Here is a 16390-nt window from a genome sequence, read left to right on the forward strand (position 1 = left end):
AATGTTGAATACTTTGCACAGGCGCACGAAAAACACGTTTTGAACGACAACGACCTTAAAATCAATTACACACTCGACAATTATTCAATTAATTAGTTCGCGCGCTCGAAGTGCGACAGGAAACAACAGTGGAAACGATTAATTACGGTGAGCGTACTTCCGCCATATTTATCCGCTGTCAAATTCATTCTTATTGCCGCCATATTAGGTAAATGCGTAAATATTATGACGAATGTGAATTTGCCGCGTATTGTGGGCGAATTTATGTGAGAAATGAGTGGTTGTGAGAAAAAAACGCGCGCACTTACGCAACGCGTCGCAGATCCGACGTGCTTCACAAGTTTTAATTGATTTGAAAGTTTTGTGCGCATTGAATAAAATACGAATTAAATGGAACGTTTTATAACAATACGGCGAGTGTGTTATTAAATTTAATTGTTCGCATAATGCGAATAGATAATCTAATAAAACGTAAATTAGAAAAGAGTAGAAATTTACGGATTTATTGCCTGCTTTGTATGCAAATTAATTGTTTAACATGTTACAACGGAATGGAAGTCACATGAGTTACTTGGGGTGTTATATTGGTTGCCTATCATCACACAAATATTTTTAAAGATAAAAATATTAAATTTAAAGTTTATTCGTGTTTATTTATATAGATTTATACTTTTAATGTTAAAGTATTTTGTTGGTTTAGTTTTATTACGAGGTATTTGTTGTTAAATTTGCGTTATTTATTGTTTAAAAGAGATGGAATTGTAGTGCGCATGCGTGGTAAACAATACACTGCAGTAGACATTTGCTTCGCGTAGCCATTGTTCGCGGCGCCACCGACACGAACACTTCACCGCACTTCATGCTTGTGGCTGCATCATCGTGAAATTCGTGAGTGCGCTGCGGAGTGAAAGCTTCTGGCGTGTCGCCGCGTCGCCCGTGTGCGGAATCGAAACGGAGTTTTATTTACAGTCGCGCGCGCGATCTCCAATTACGAAGGTGCATCGTACACCGCTGCAAATCGCCGCCGAACGCCGTGCAGTGAGTGCGAACATTTCGTTTAGTTTCTGATTTTCCAACCACACAACCATACAACCACAATATCTCGCAGGCACGAACCGTCCTCGTCCGAAAAAATCATCCGGATACCAAACATTCAACTCTCCCAGCTGAATAATCAACAATCAACAAAAACAAACACGAATCGTGTTTATCTGGTGGTATCTGGTGACATTTCTAGTGAGAAAACCCCGGAAACCAATTGGGAAATCCCCGCCATCGCTAGGAAAACATCAAAATGAATGTCATCATCAAATTCTAATTGTAAAACAACCCCTTGGTTCACTTTAAACAAGTAGAAACGATCCAGTGAAACAAACCATCAGTGAATGCACACAAATGGAAAGTGTCAACATCATTCCGATGACTTTTCCAAGAGGTTAAGTACACACTCATCATCAATATTCAAAAAGGAAGATAAACTAGCGTAGCGTGGAGCAGCGAAGCATGTGCAACTTGCCAACGGTTGCCTTCGCCATAGGTCACAATCGATGCTGCTGCATATGGCTGTGCGCGAAGTTGGTTAACAACACGTAATACACAAGAAGAGATGCACTCGAATGGGGGGCGCGAGTGCGCGCCGAAGATGGTGTGCATGTACGACACACCGTGCGACCCCACGGACGGCAACTACGACAAGCAGTTCTGTCCGAACAACGAGCTCAGCGAGCCGCCAAGGGCACGCTCGGATCGCTTGAAGACCGGGTCGAGTTGTCAGGCGCTCAAACACGCCGTGGCGTCGCTGCATCGCATCGATGACTTCCACAAGGAGAAGATTGGTTCGGGGTTTTTCTCTGAAGTCTTTAAGGTAAGATATTATTAATTTATTTCATTTTTTATCAATTAAAAACACTTAAAATCATAAAATTTATGATACAGGTGTTTGTAAATTGATTTAAATTCACATTCTGTGATTGTGTGATGAGTATGGGGCCGGAATGTAAACAGATTTCGTTTAAGGTCAATGTTACGATTATGATTATTACTTGTACGGCGCGTATTGTGGTGGCGATTCGTTTATTTATTTATTTACAATCGAATGTGTCATGCGTCACGTTCGCGGCCGTTGCCGGCCGGCCGGTTGTAGCTTTTATTTATGTTAATTATGTGTGGCTGTGGCTTTGCTTGACTTTGAATTCTCTCGGCTGTTTATGTCTCTAATGAAGGCGCACATGCTGCTCTGTATTCCATTTATGTACTTGTGTAAAATGCGTGCGAGAAATCGGGCCAAAAATGTGCCTGTGTTTGCATTTTTAGACGTTTTGGAAGGTATGTATAATAATGTTGTACTTGACACAAAATTTACTATACATATTAGACTATTAGAGGATGGAGGTGAAATATATTGCCGCGTAATAAAGCTTAATCTGGTTTTATCGTTTTAGCGGTGAAATTCGCTGAGTTAATTAAATTATTTGTCATTTGTCATGAGAATAACGCACGTGATGTGGTTATGCTATCTTGTTATCAGTTTATTACCTTACGTTATGTGTTAGGAATGTATTTGTTTAAAAAGATTTAAAATTTGGTTTTAAAAATAGCAATAGAGGGCGTTAGGGTAGTTGGAGAGGAACCTATAGGGCTGCGACTGTACTGCTGGAGGACTCAGGCACAACTGAGCACGTTGCGCCCTGCGTGTTGCCTTTTATACCTGGGGAGTACCCGCAAAAAGTGGTGGGGGGAAAGTGCGCTGGCACGTGGTTAGTTATGTGGGTAATAGCTGGAAGAAAAGCGTTTTCCACGCTAAGTTTTGAAAATTTTAGAAAAGTAGCAATTTAGGACCTTTCTAGGCAGTTTAAAGGAATGAATGCCGTATTTTTATGTAAAGGGCCCTTTACACTACAACATTATGGCGAGAAATTATTAAAAATTCGGTAAGTCAGGAAGGAATTCCTAGTTTTCATAAAAATATATTCAACAGGTTTTTATTGCGTTTTTTCTTGAATTTTGTTAGTTTAAACTCAATTTACATAATATTTCGAAGAATTTTTCAAGTAATTGACCTCAGGTAATGATTTATTCTTTAAGATTTTATAAGTCAAAGTTTTTACAACGGATAATAACACATTTTAACCGTGTGAAGATTTGAATTGCGAAAATTTGAATTCTAAGACCGCGAACCATTTAATTTCACGCTTTTTACAATGTATACCCACTTTATACCTCTACTCGGCGATCATGCAGAGTACTCGTACCGACGAAAATACTCATATCTAGAAAATCACACTCGTGAGACTCGTTCCCGCTTATTGCATGCGCCGTCCGAGCAAGCATATGCGCTATACACCAGTCTAATTAAGCGCGGCGCGTAATCGTCAGGTTGATGAGACGCGAGACAAAATTAGGCCGAGCTCGGCGCTGCTTCTTCTTCGGCTTCAATCCTGTGCGTCTTTGCCCATTTCGTCGCATTTGATATGGCGTTTGGTGTTTTGTGCCAAGTTGATTTAATTATTCATTAATTGCTGTTGTGCGCACACACTGGTTTTGATTTGGATGCCGGTGGAATTTTGCAGGTGTTAATTAAGATTTTGAGCGGTAGGAAGTTGAGATTTTGGTAGAAGTAAGTTGACGTGTGTCTGATGCGTCTTAATTATGATGAATTACGGAATTAATTATTGTTTTTGTACGTGTGACATTCAATTCGAGTGGTTTCAAAGTTTAATTATAATTAGGTTTTAATTGGTTAATTGACACAGCAAGTATTGGAATTGTTGAAATATTAATTTAGTGATAGCTGATTATTTAGGATAGTTTGGAATTCTTAGAATTTACAAATCAACAAGTTGCAGATAAAGTCGATTGTATAGAGCAAAGAGTAGTGGCGTTATCAGGCCAATTTTCGCGAATATGAGCTAAGTATAAGCTTAAAGTTATAGTTTTTAGGTTTCTCATCACGTGATGTGCTAATTTTAGTGGAAATTGTATTAATTTGCAACGTTTTGCATGAATTATTATGTTTTGCTAAGGTTTTTCAGTTATAAATCATTCATTTCTAAGTTTGAGTTATAGTTTCTAAAGTTTAGCGTTTATTTTGCTGTTTTTCAAAATTTTTGCATCATTATTGTCTTTGATTTTCGAAAAAATTGTCATTTTCTGACTTGATGCCTCTGGAATTTAGTCATACCCCCACTCTTTACTTGAAATAGTAGGTTCAAGTCCTACCCCCATCTCTTCTTCATAAACAGATTTTAAAAATTCAGTTTTTCGCGTTTTTTCTTCTCTTTTTCAATCAAAAATTTTCCAGATATAATACCTGAATGCAATAAACACTCTATTACCAACCTACGGAAATTGCACTCATCTAAAGTGAGATCTTATCTTATCTGGCAATTATACACCTAGATTCATAATAAGCGTCAACATAATCAAGTGAGGTGTGACAGAAAATGCGGGGTTGCCGACCCCTGCATATAATCGCGCCAATTGGCTCCGTTGTGCGATTGAAAATTTCTAATTTTCTACGCTCGATAGCACCTGTCAGCGACGCCTCATCAATCGGACAATTGAGCGCGCGCGCGCGCCGCAATTCGAAATTTTGTATAAATATTCGCTCGGTACACAACTGTATCGCTGGCGGCGGCTTATTTGAATTGGCCGCAGTCAGCCTCCACCTGTTCCGATCGGTTACCAGCCACTCAATTATTAGCGATTCGAGAATTTTCATCGCTCATTGTTGGCACAGTTACTTAGACCAGTTACGCCGGTGCATATTGGCTATTGACGCGAGGTGCTAAGATGAACGGTGTGCGAATGACCAGAGCTGTAAATGCCAGTTAACAAAACACTGCGAATAAAACGGAATCAATTGGATATACTCGTAGATTGATCAATGTATGCATTCCAGAGGTATTAAGTTGTAAAATGATCAGTTTAACAAAGATTGGAAATAATAATGGTGTAAAAACTTAGAAAAAGAGAAAAAAAAAACGAAACTTTAGTAAAACACAATAATTCATGAAAAGGGTGGGGGTAGAATTTGCTACTTTTAAGTACTTAAGTACTTTTTTTTTTTACAAATTTCGGTTTTGTTTTGTTTTGTTGAATATAACTGGAATTGTAATCCAACTTGAATTTGTTTGCCTAGTGAAGAATACCTGGCATTATTATTACGATATTGTGATATTATAATTAAACCAGTGCGAGATGTACAGCTAGGCGCGCGCGACTCCAACTTAACGATATGATGCGCCGGTGCAATTACCTTGACTAATTAAGATAATAGCGTTAACTGGTACCGGGCGCGCTTTGTGGTGCGAGCTCTTGCGCATCGACAGCTAATTATGATTGTGTTTTTTTTTCGTGTTGCTGCTGTTGTTGAAAATTTCATGCGCAGCGAGGATAATCGGCTGGAATTCTTTCGAGGAAGACATATCGCACAATGCTACGAGTACGTATAGCGTAATGCCAGTAATGAGTTTAATAACCAATCTTTTCCGAAAGATTTGTATGCCATGTTTGTTTAATTAAGAAAGAAACAAATTTTTATTACAAAAAATATCTTGAAGTAGATGCGAAAAAACGAAAAGAAATGTTTAGAGTTTTTAGTTGGCTTTAAAAATACGCATTAAATATAATTGTCGGTATTTTTAAAAGTTTAAATAATGTTAAGTTATTGTAAGGTAACATGTGTACGTAATCGCTCATCCTTGATAAAGTCATTTGCGTTGTTGTCGCGCTAAACAGCAAACGCTAATTATTTAGCAATGCGTGGTGGTTACGTAAAGTGATTGCGATTATTTGCGCTCTTCACATGATACACTTCACGTTACGCGCTTTATTTCACACTTTTGCTTCAATCTCTCATTGAATCTCATCAATACCAGATTGATAACAATAAAAATCAACATTCAGGTGTAATAAATTCTATAGATTTTTTGAAACCTTTGTTAAAAAGTGATATTTTAGTGATAATAATCAGGGAATTGTGTTTTGAATGAGCATTCTATTGTTATCAAGTGATAATTTATCATTATCTATTTGTTTGAATGAGTTTAAGTGAATTTGCAGTATTTTTCTTTAATTAAATACAAAAATCACTTTTTAAATTTTTGTTTGAATGTAGATTTCGATGGGAATAAATTTCGCTTTTATTCTCTTGTATATACTTGTATATTTATGAAATCAACGCAAACGAATTTTTCGAACGCAAAAGTGTTGTTATTAACGCGTCCAATTCATCAAAGGTGCTCGTAATTAATTACTCCGATTTCACTTTCATCGATTGTCTCGAATGACGCCGACGCATTAATGCATGTGAACACTGTATTTTTTGTTTCGTTAATCGACGCTCACATTCTTGGCGAATTCATTGTTTTCGTAAGACATTTTAAACGTTTTAACGCAAATTTATGCGATGGATGCGCGTGTGGATTTATACCGAAGGCATCAAGAACGCTTTCAACATCAAACGAAAAATAAAAATATAAATTTAAAGCAAATGTTGGCGCCGGGTATAAAACGTTTTGTTTTCGGCGTTAGTTTGAACAAATTACGAATTGTTAATGTGTAATTTGTATTCCATATTTCTTAATTTGAAAGTTTAATTAGTTCCAAAATCGAAATAGTAGAAACTGGCGAATACGGTTATACATTTCACTTGTTTGCATTTTGCATATCGCGACCAGATATCAGCGTGTAATTAACTCGTCGCTCCGCTTGCCATAACGTTAATAATTTCTCTAATTTGAATCATCTTTTAGGTTTTATCTCATTTTTTATAATCAAAATTTTTCATTCTCATAAATCTCTTGGTGGATAATAAAAATACTTTGCGGTTTTCCTGTCGTCGCGTTTTTCTTCCGCGTGTCTTAATTAAATTTTTCGTCACGCTGCTTGCACTCCCAGTACTCGTTGGTGGTAGTTGGTATTCCAAAGAAACGCGAACACGAAATTGCGCGCAACTAGTTTAATGTTGCGCCTAGAAAGGAAATATGATTTGGCGTAATTAGTTTTAATTGTAATCGCAAAATCGGCGTAAACGCGTCCGATCTCTCGATGGCTTCCTGTGATTTATCCATGCGCGTTTTGCCTGCGCATAAATTGCATTTTAAAGTGTTTTAATTGGAAATAATTAGAAACTTTGCGCGTCGTAAATGTGATTTATCGCCAGTGCCAAACATACAGTGTGTTTTATTTAAATTTCATTTTAATATTCATTCATATTTTATAGTTGTAATTGAATATTTTGAAATGATGCATTTTCGGTTTATTAAAGAGGTTGCTTAGTGGCGTACGTGCGTAAGTGTGTGGCGCACCGCCTACGCCGCCCCGAAAATAGCGTTATTCGATGTTCCAAAATAAAGGTGCACACACATCTCGAGATGTAGAAATCGAACATGTGTTCGAGCGACGTGTGCGCCCGAGATTATACTCTACGCATCGTTTTATTTTACGAGAATTTTCACTTAATGGAAAAAGAAGTAACGTTATTTAACATACTTTACATACAAGTATGAGTATGTTTTTTTGTGTGTTTATTCAAAGTTTTAATGTTTATATGCGTTATTTTAAATTATGTCGTATGATTGCAAGATGGTTGGTTTAATTATATGTGCCTCTTGGAGTGACATGTGTTTGATGTCGGCTTGGTCATTTAATCGCGCCCGTGCCGCGTCGCACGTTTCTAATTCCATTTGGTATCTAGACCGCGGCCGAAAAATCGAAACTTACGATTGTGCATGCATGCTGGAGGGCGAGCGGTTGGTTGCACTCGCTTGGCATTGGCAATTTTTCAAAGTTTTCCCTACTTTTACTCGGCGTTTGTTCAAAATTTCAATTAATATTATTATACTTTACCTGCTAATGTTGTTCAAGTGCATGTTTTATATTGTGGTAAATTATAGGTAATGAGAAATGAAAATCTGGAAAATATCAGATAAAGATGTTTGCGCGAATATCTCGTAAACTAAAAGAGATAAATAGGTACAAATCGCAGAGACTATTTTACGGACTATTCTCTATAAGATAGGCTAGTTAAAGCGGAAATCTGTGAGATGAAATTTTCATCCTTAAGAAAAAAATTGCCAAGGGGGGGTGCTTGATACTTTTTTTCGACGATTTTTGATAATTAATATCTCTTAAACTAAAAACGATAGCTACCAACGAATTATTGATTATGAAAGATTAGAAAATTCTCTATCAGATAAAAATATAAAATAATTATATTTCCTACAGTAAAAGGTCGAAAAATGCGACTGAAAGTGCTAAAAAGTGACATTTTGCAATTTTTGACGATTTTTTTCAATCGCGAATATCTCGTAAACTAAAAGAGATATTTAAGATCTGATCGCGGGGTTTTAATCTGCGGACTATTTTCTATAAGATAGGCTAGTTAAAACGGAAATCTGAGAGATGAAATTTTCATCCTTAAGAAAAAAATTGCCAAGGGGGGGTGCTTGATACTTTTTTTCGACGATTTTTGATAATTAATATCTCTTAAACTAAAAGCGTTAGCTACCAACGAATTATTGATTATGAAAGATTGGGAAATTCTCTATCTGATAAAAATATAAAATAATTATATTTCCTACAGTAAAAGGTCGAAAAACGCGACTAAAAGTGCTAAAAAGTGACATTTTGCAATTTTTGACGATTTTTTTCAATCGCGAATATCTCGTAAACTAAAAGAGGTATTTAAGACCTGATCGCGGGGTTTTAATCTGCGGACTATTTTCTATAAGATAGGCTAGTTAAAACGGAAATCTGAGAGATGAAATTTTCATCCTTAAGAAAAAAATTGCCAAGGGGGGGTGCTTGATACTTTTTTTCGACGATTTTTGATAATTAATATCTCTTAAACTAAAAGCGATAGCTACCAACGAATTATTGATTATGAAAGATTGGAAAATTCTCTATCAGATAAAAATATAAAATAATTATATTTCCTACAGTAAAAGGTCGAAAAACGCGACTAAAAGTGCTAAAAAGTGACATTTTGCAATTTTTGACGATTTTTTTCAATCGCGAATATCTCGTAAACTAAAAGAGATATTTAAGATCTGATCGCGGGGTTTTAATCTGCGGACTATTTTCTATAAGATAGGCTAGTTAAAACGGAAATCTGTGAGATGAAATTTTAATTCATAAGAAAAAATGGGCAAATGGGAGTCAGTTATTCAATCATCCACGTACGTTGCCCTGAACACGAGTCACTTCTACCGCTGCCCTTGCATGGTGCCCTGAACACGAGTCACTTCTACCGCTGCCCTCGTACGGTGCCCTGAATCAAGTCACTTCTACCGCTAACTTCATACGGTGCCCTGAACACGAGTCACTTCTACCGCTAACCTTGTACGGTGCCCTGAATACGAGTCACTTCTACCGGTATCCTTGTACGGTGCTCTGAATACGAGTCACTTCTACCGCTACCCTTGTACGGTGCCCTGAATGGGAGTCACTTCTACCGCTAGCCTCATACGGTGCGCTGAGTTGAGTCACTTCTACTGCTGCTCTTGTGCGGTGCCTCGAACACGAGCCATTTGTACCGTCATCTCATACGGTGCCCTGAACACAAATCACTTTTACCGCTATCCTCCAAATAAGTAAGAACATGGGAAATCTTCTAAGTTAATTAATTGATTATCAAGTATTTCGAAACAAACCTCTTTATTGTTCTGAGAAAAATTGAAATGTTATTAAAATAACTTAATTTTTATTGTAGGTAACTAACCGCACGTGAGACACTTATGTAGTTTAAGTGCTTATTTTATGTTTTGTGTTATTGGTTGCCTGTTGAATCATAAAATTTTGCGCAGAGTTAATTTTTCACGCAGATGGGCGTAAAATGCAGGAATTCTCTGGCAAACGAAACCTTGGTACCAAATTCTATGCGAAAAGCGAAATTTATTACGCGACGCTCGACCAACGTTCCATTTTTGACATGTAATATAACAATAGCACAAATATGCTTGTGTTTTATTTACGTGTTTATTATTTCTAGGTGAGACAATTCTGTGATTTTGCACGTGCAAACGCTAGTAATCAAGAGAATCATAAATTAAAATTGTCTCTCCTTGGTATAAACGTGAGACGCGATGACAATGCAGTTTAATTTAAAATTTAATTTCGTCTGCAATTATTTCTGCGACGCGCGAATTTTATTTTTAGCACTGATTGCCCGATTGCAAACACGTCGGGTAATAATAATTGAGTTTTTATCGAATTGGCAATTATAATTTACGTAATAATTAACAGCTAGCAAACAGGTAATTAAAATGTACGTACTTTGCTTCAATTACGAATAATCATATTAGTATTTGTGAACAACATTCGATACCTGCGCTAAAAAAGAAATGCAAGCTGTATCGACAGTTAGCAAACAAGACCAATCAGCCGTTAAGTCAATTATCAGCTGGTAACCGTAACACTTTGTATAACCATGCCATTATGCGATTATAATTGCAATAAAGCACAAAAATCAACATTTGCCTGCCAACGGAGATAGTTAACGGCTTCTTTTTTTCGTTAAAATTACAATACGCAATTTAAAACGTAAATGAAACTGCTTTATTTTTTTCCAACGTGTTTTTGTTGTATAAATTGTTATTTTCCATATAATTAAATAAAACTACGAGTATTCACTATTTACTAAAAGAAAGTGGTTTCTTCGGTGAGGAATTTCGACGTTACGTTACGTTTGTTTGTAAACGCGAATAAATTTCATTGTCATTAATAATCGTTTCGATTTACATGTTGTTGTTGCTACGGCGCTGCGTTTTTTATTAATCTGGGAAAGTTGCGCGTTTTACTTTTTTCGTGTTTTATTACTGCGCGTTTACGCTATAATGAACTGCGGCGGGAGCCGCTCAAATGTAATTTGCCTTCCTTGTTTGTTTTGCGAAACGAAAACGGTTTGAATTGACGGCACATGTTAGACGGTTTTTTTTGACTTGACTAGACACAAACGGTACTCATACCTGAGATTGGCATAACAAGAATGCAAATGGAATTGAGAGAACAGAAAAAATGTTATAAACGTTTTGTAGTGTTGAATAGTTGTAAAAGGAAGGAGGAATTCCGAATGAATGAATGTTTGATGTGAATGGATGAATTAAACTATCAAGTCAACATGTGCTAATCTACGAATATTGCGAATGTGTCGGTGTAGACTTTTTATTACACTTTATTTTTGTGTGGTTTTTTGCGTTGTTGCCTGTACGGAATAGAATGGAAACGGTGGAGTTACGTAAATATGAGAGCAGCGGTGTTATGTTGTTGGAGTTGTAGAAATTGTGTGCATTTTGTGTTGCGCATCTTTGAAATTTTTAAAAAGTTTTTGTTTTTTTGTTAGTTTTTAACACACTTTGTAGATTTCTACGTTACGGAACGCAGACTCGATTAATTTCATTGGGTAAAAATTAATAACAAGTGTTGGGCAAGTGTGCAAAAGTGCAGTAATCTATAATTGTTTATAATTATCATAATCATTTCGTCCGTTTTGTCGTAACGCGCTGCGCAAACTCTTTTTCTTGCAGCGGATCATGTAATAATACGTATGCGGTTATAATATAATTGTGGATTATTAAATTTGCATGATTAAGCAATCTTCTACACGAAAAAAATTTATGCGAAAAATAAAACATTTTAAGACGTAATTAATGTGGAATTACTTCAACAATGTCATTGCAATGAGTATACTTGGCCCTATTGTGTCGATTACTCATTTTCCATAATGATAAAAATCACCGATTGTTGCCATAAAAATGCAATTACAAGCGCGCTGATTGCAGAGGATGGCCGAATGCGCCCGTCACCAACTTGAATGTTGATAACTATATTCATGTGTCACACATATTCGGACACGCATTGAACATATGCGCGCAATGCACATATTATTACGAGTATATCGCAGATGCGCGCGCTCGTAAGTAAGTATGGCATGCGCAAGGCGACGAAGTGACTCAAAGCTCGAAAGAAGTCCAAGGCTTTGTGCCATCTGGACAGAGGACGGACCATCGAAACCATAAATTATTCAGGGTGTACATACACACGCACTGGATTGAATTTTTAAATGTTAAATTAAATCATGTCTGCAAACAAATTATTTATACTTACAGCATGAATTTATTTATAGTTATTTATAGCAGCAACAGACACGCATTTCCGGTGGAAGAAAGTTTGATTAGATATCATTTGTATTAATAAAACATACATTTTATAAATTTAAACGTGGGTGTCTTGAGCTTGAGTTGAGTTTTTGGCCCGCCTGGGGGACAATAAAATGCATTCGTGCATGTTTATTACCCTAATGCGTTTGCGGCATTTTGTCACCGCGTTTCGCAATGCGAGGAGCGGCGATATGTGCGCGCCTGGACGCGCATTCCCTCACCTTTCGCCTCTCTGGCACGTCGCCGAGTGCCGCATGCACCTCTTTGCTATTTATACACCTGCCCAACAACACGGAATCACTGTTTTCGCAAAATTTACCGTAAATTTCGTGGAAAACACAAAATAAACTTAAAATTGTAAAATAAAATATTAAATATTTTAATAATCGCGAATAAAACAATTTTTATTATTATTATTGCAAATTACGTTATTGATGATCACATTCACTGCGTTATTTTTGATTTTATTGAAAGAAGTGTGAATCATCTTTCTGTTGACGCTCGCAAATGTTTTCCACGGCGTCTACGCTCCGCCGAACGCGTTAATTCATTTCGTCGCATATCTTGGCCTTACGACAAGAATTTTTCAGCATTGTGACATACAATTTACGATGGAGATTGATCGTCACATGAGATTTTTACATTTGCTGCTATTGTATCAAGTGTAATTCATGTATTCGCACGTAAAATGAGTTTTTTGTGAATAAAATCAAGAATGTTGTTGACAATGTTAAAGGCTTTGGATGGCGGCCAATTCTTGTTGTTTTGTCGTAAATGATGAAAGAAATTGTCAAAAAACATTGACTGTTTATTTTGTCTCACATTTAATGGCGGCCATAAACGGGGCAGATAATTGCGGGTATCGATTTGGGAAGTTTTATGTCATCTTATGTAATGTGTAGTTTTATGTCTAAATTATATAAATAAGTTATTTAAAACACGAAAACAAGTGAATATATTAAATAATTTTGTTGTTTCAGGTTACGCATCGTGTGACAGGTCAAGTGATGGTGCTGAAGATGAATCTACTGCGTTCGAATCGGCGCAATATGCTGAAGGAAGTGGAGCTGATGAACAAGCTCTCGCATCCGAACATTTTGGTCTTCATGGGCGCCTGTGTCCATGAGGGGCAGCTGCATGCGCTTACTGAATACATCAATGGCGGGTCATTGGAACAACTCATCCAGAATCGCTCCGTGGAACTGCCACAACCGTCCAGGGTGTCGCTGGCGCGCGATATCGCTCGCGGCATGACCTACCTGCACTCGAAAGGGGTTTTCCATCGGGACCTGACAAGTAAAGTAAGTGTAACCTTTTCTTTCACCCTTATATAATAAAATTTTAATATAAATTTTGTTTTTAGAACGTCCTAATCAAACTCCTTGACTGTGATGAAAAGATAGCCGTCGTGGGTGATTTTGGGCTTGCCGCACGCATCCCCGATCCCACTTCATCCGTAAAATTATGCACGGTTGGCTCCCCGTATTGGATTTCGCCCGAGTGCCTAAAAGGACACTATTATGATGAGAGTTCGGATGTCTTTAGCTATGGAATTGTGCTGTGTGAACTGATTGCGCGCGTTGAAGCCGATCCGGACCAGTTGCCACGGACGGATAATTTTGGTCTGGATTACCTCGCCTTTCTGGAGATGTGCGAGTCGTCCGTCATCCCCGAGTTTCTTGAGCTGGCGTTCAAGTGCTGTTTTATCGAACCGCGCAAACGGCCGCTCTTTGCTGAGATTGATCCATTGCTGACGCGGATCCTGAATGAGGCGCCGCCGGCGATGCGGCTTCCTGGTTGTGCTGCGGCGAAGAGCGTGGAGCAATTACCTGCTTTAGCTGCGCAACCCAATGCAACACATAGGAAAAGTAAGATTTTATTAAAAATTATTATTAAAATATAAAATTTATTGTGTTTTAATTTTAGTATCGCATCGAAGATCATTCAGTGAAGATGTTTCGACATTTTGTTTATCAACAGCACATTCATCGCCCAGCGAGAAGGCGCGTCGTCATGCGATTACCATGTGCCATCAGGACCCGCACTACAAACCACGTACGACGAATCCCTTCGCGGCGCTCGCGCAGTTTCGCGGTGTGAAAAAGTTTCTCGGTAATTTCTCGTCGTGTTGTGAACTCCAACCGCCGCTGGACAATGATCTGGCACCTTCGGATTCCCCGCGTTCCCTCCCTGGTTCACCGACACCAACGCGTAAAACCTCGGGGTGTGGTGGTAGTAATAATCAAAAATCTGGTACAAGGGACCTTTTTCGTACCGGTTCATCCACAAATCTTTCGGAGTGTGGTGTGACTGAAACCCCACAGCCGGTGTGCTCCGGCGACGTGGTTCTAGCGAATCAGGGTTTTATTCATCAGTGGGTGAATGTTTATCGCCCAGTTCGTTGTGGGATAGCGGTACGGCTGTTAGCTCACTGCGATCTTTAGATGAGTTAGAACCAGCGGAACTCCACGCGCTTTGTAAGCGCGCTTCTTCGATTTATACCGACAGTAGCGAGGACATATCGAGCGTGGCTGGGTCCGATTGGGCAGCGCAGGATCTCCAGCCGAATATTTCTACTATTGTGGATTATTTTGAACGGCGGTCATCCAAACAACACCATCAGAATCCCCGCGCAAGGAAAACGCTGGAAAGACCGCCGAATATGCCTACGGCCACAACGATTGCCAGCGCGCATTTGTTACCACAACGGAATAAATGCTCGCGGCTGGTGGTATGTGAGGGTGCCGTGCGATCCAAGCTGCCGCTGTTCGACAAGAAACTCTGATTGCTACTGAGCCGGCCAGTCTTCCCGCGCTGATCGATTGTTGATCTTCTAGTCACGATTCACACACTATGGCGCCGCTGTGCGCCGCTCGCCGTGAACGAGATACTTCCTGTGAACTACCTGCAAAACATTGATTAATATTATATATTTTTAAGATGCTGACGGCCTATGCGTCGTCTCGGGCAGCTGCATTTCGTCGTGACACACGAATCGACTGTGTACAAAGAGTAATTATTGGAATGTCAAGGGCAGAATTTTATCAGCACTGCAAAAACAGTCAATTTAAACCTAACTATATTAACGTCTATCTTCTATTACGCATCAAACCGGTGAAAAACGAATATATTTACAAACGATGTTGTTAAATTTGTTTATGGTTACGATTACGGTTTGTTTTTCATATACTAGTTATCCACTTGATCATCTTTTGACTGATCCGGTCGCTGTAAATTAATCTGGAAATCAAAACGCAGCGATCGGACACACACACACAACCTTATCTAGCTCGCTTGTTTTATTCAAATGTTTGGAGTACCTTCTTATACATAAGTTCCTTTCTGTTTGTTTCTCTTCACTCATGGTTTTGTAACGAAGGGGTACATATACATAGATGGTGCAGTGTACGAAAACATTTTTACTGGTGCCACGAGGCACTCATACTAGTGTGTGCGAGTGTTATATACGAGTATATATATATTTTGTACTTTAGAGATGAATTATAAAAGTATTAGCGCAAATCGGATGACGAAATGAATAATATTCTGATCGGGGAGTCATTGTTAGCCAGGAATGTCAGCGACCGTCCAAAGAAACACACAAATGAAAAGCAATTCGAAATCGGCGATTCTGTTACAGCGTATTATTCATTGGTTATTCATCTTTTGCGATGCAATATATGAGACACACGGCACTGATTTGTAAAGAGATTTATTCACATAAGTTCTAAGTAATTTTACGTTTATAATTAGTTTTTAGTTACGCGCGACGGCGATATTTCCTTCTGTTTTTTGTTATTGTATCACCGCTACGTATTTGCTCGCCGCTCGCCACGAGATTGCAAGTGATTTTTAGTTGTGCGCTATTGAGTTATGGAGTTTTTGATGACTGTCGAGAGGGCGAACTTGTGAACCTCTAGGGAAATTTCTATTTAATTGTGAAATGAAACTGTATATGGGGCAAATGTGAGTGCAAGATTGGGCGACAAAATGTTTATATCTTGATTAGTGAAACATTAATGAATGATGAACGACAAGAAAATAAAGATTTTTACATAGTATTACTTTGGTTTTATTGTATTTGTAACCTTTGCAGGTCTAAGTCCTCCGGAAGTGCTCAAAATGGCTTTTCTTTCAATTTCTAAAAGTTGCCGTGGAAAACACCCTATATTTCAGGAACTAATAAAGCAATTTAAGCTATCTTATTGTCACATAATAGTTTAAGAGTT

General features: G+C 38.1%; 1 protein-coding gene across 1 annotated transcript; it reads left to right on the forward strand.

Annotated features, from left to right (window-relative positions):
* The first annotated feature begins 801 nt into the window (after nucleotides 1–801).
* Nucleotides 802–16222, forward strand: cdi (center divider). Its single transcript, XM_065317350.1, is given in 5 exon segments — nucleotides 802–1864; nucleotides 13142–13462; nucleotides 13525–14029; nucleotides 14088–14488; nucleotides 14491–16222. Coding segments are annotated over 5 exon segments (1941 nt in total). The 5' UTR covers nucleotides 802–1606; the 3' UTR covers nucleotides 14947–16222.
* Nucleotides 16223–16390: the final 168 nt, after the last annotated feature.

This window comes from Atheta coriaria, unplaced genomic scaffold (assembly GCF_025399875.1).
Source record: "Atheta coriaria isolate IRGN ID8LTWV9N9 unplaced genomic scaffold, Caltech_Dcor_3.1 hic_scaffold_3_pilon, whole genome shotgun sequence".
In the NCBI taxonomy this organism is placed as follows: Eukaryota; Metazoa; Arthropoda; class Insecta; order Coleoptera; family Staphylinidae; genus Dalotia; species Dalotia coriaria.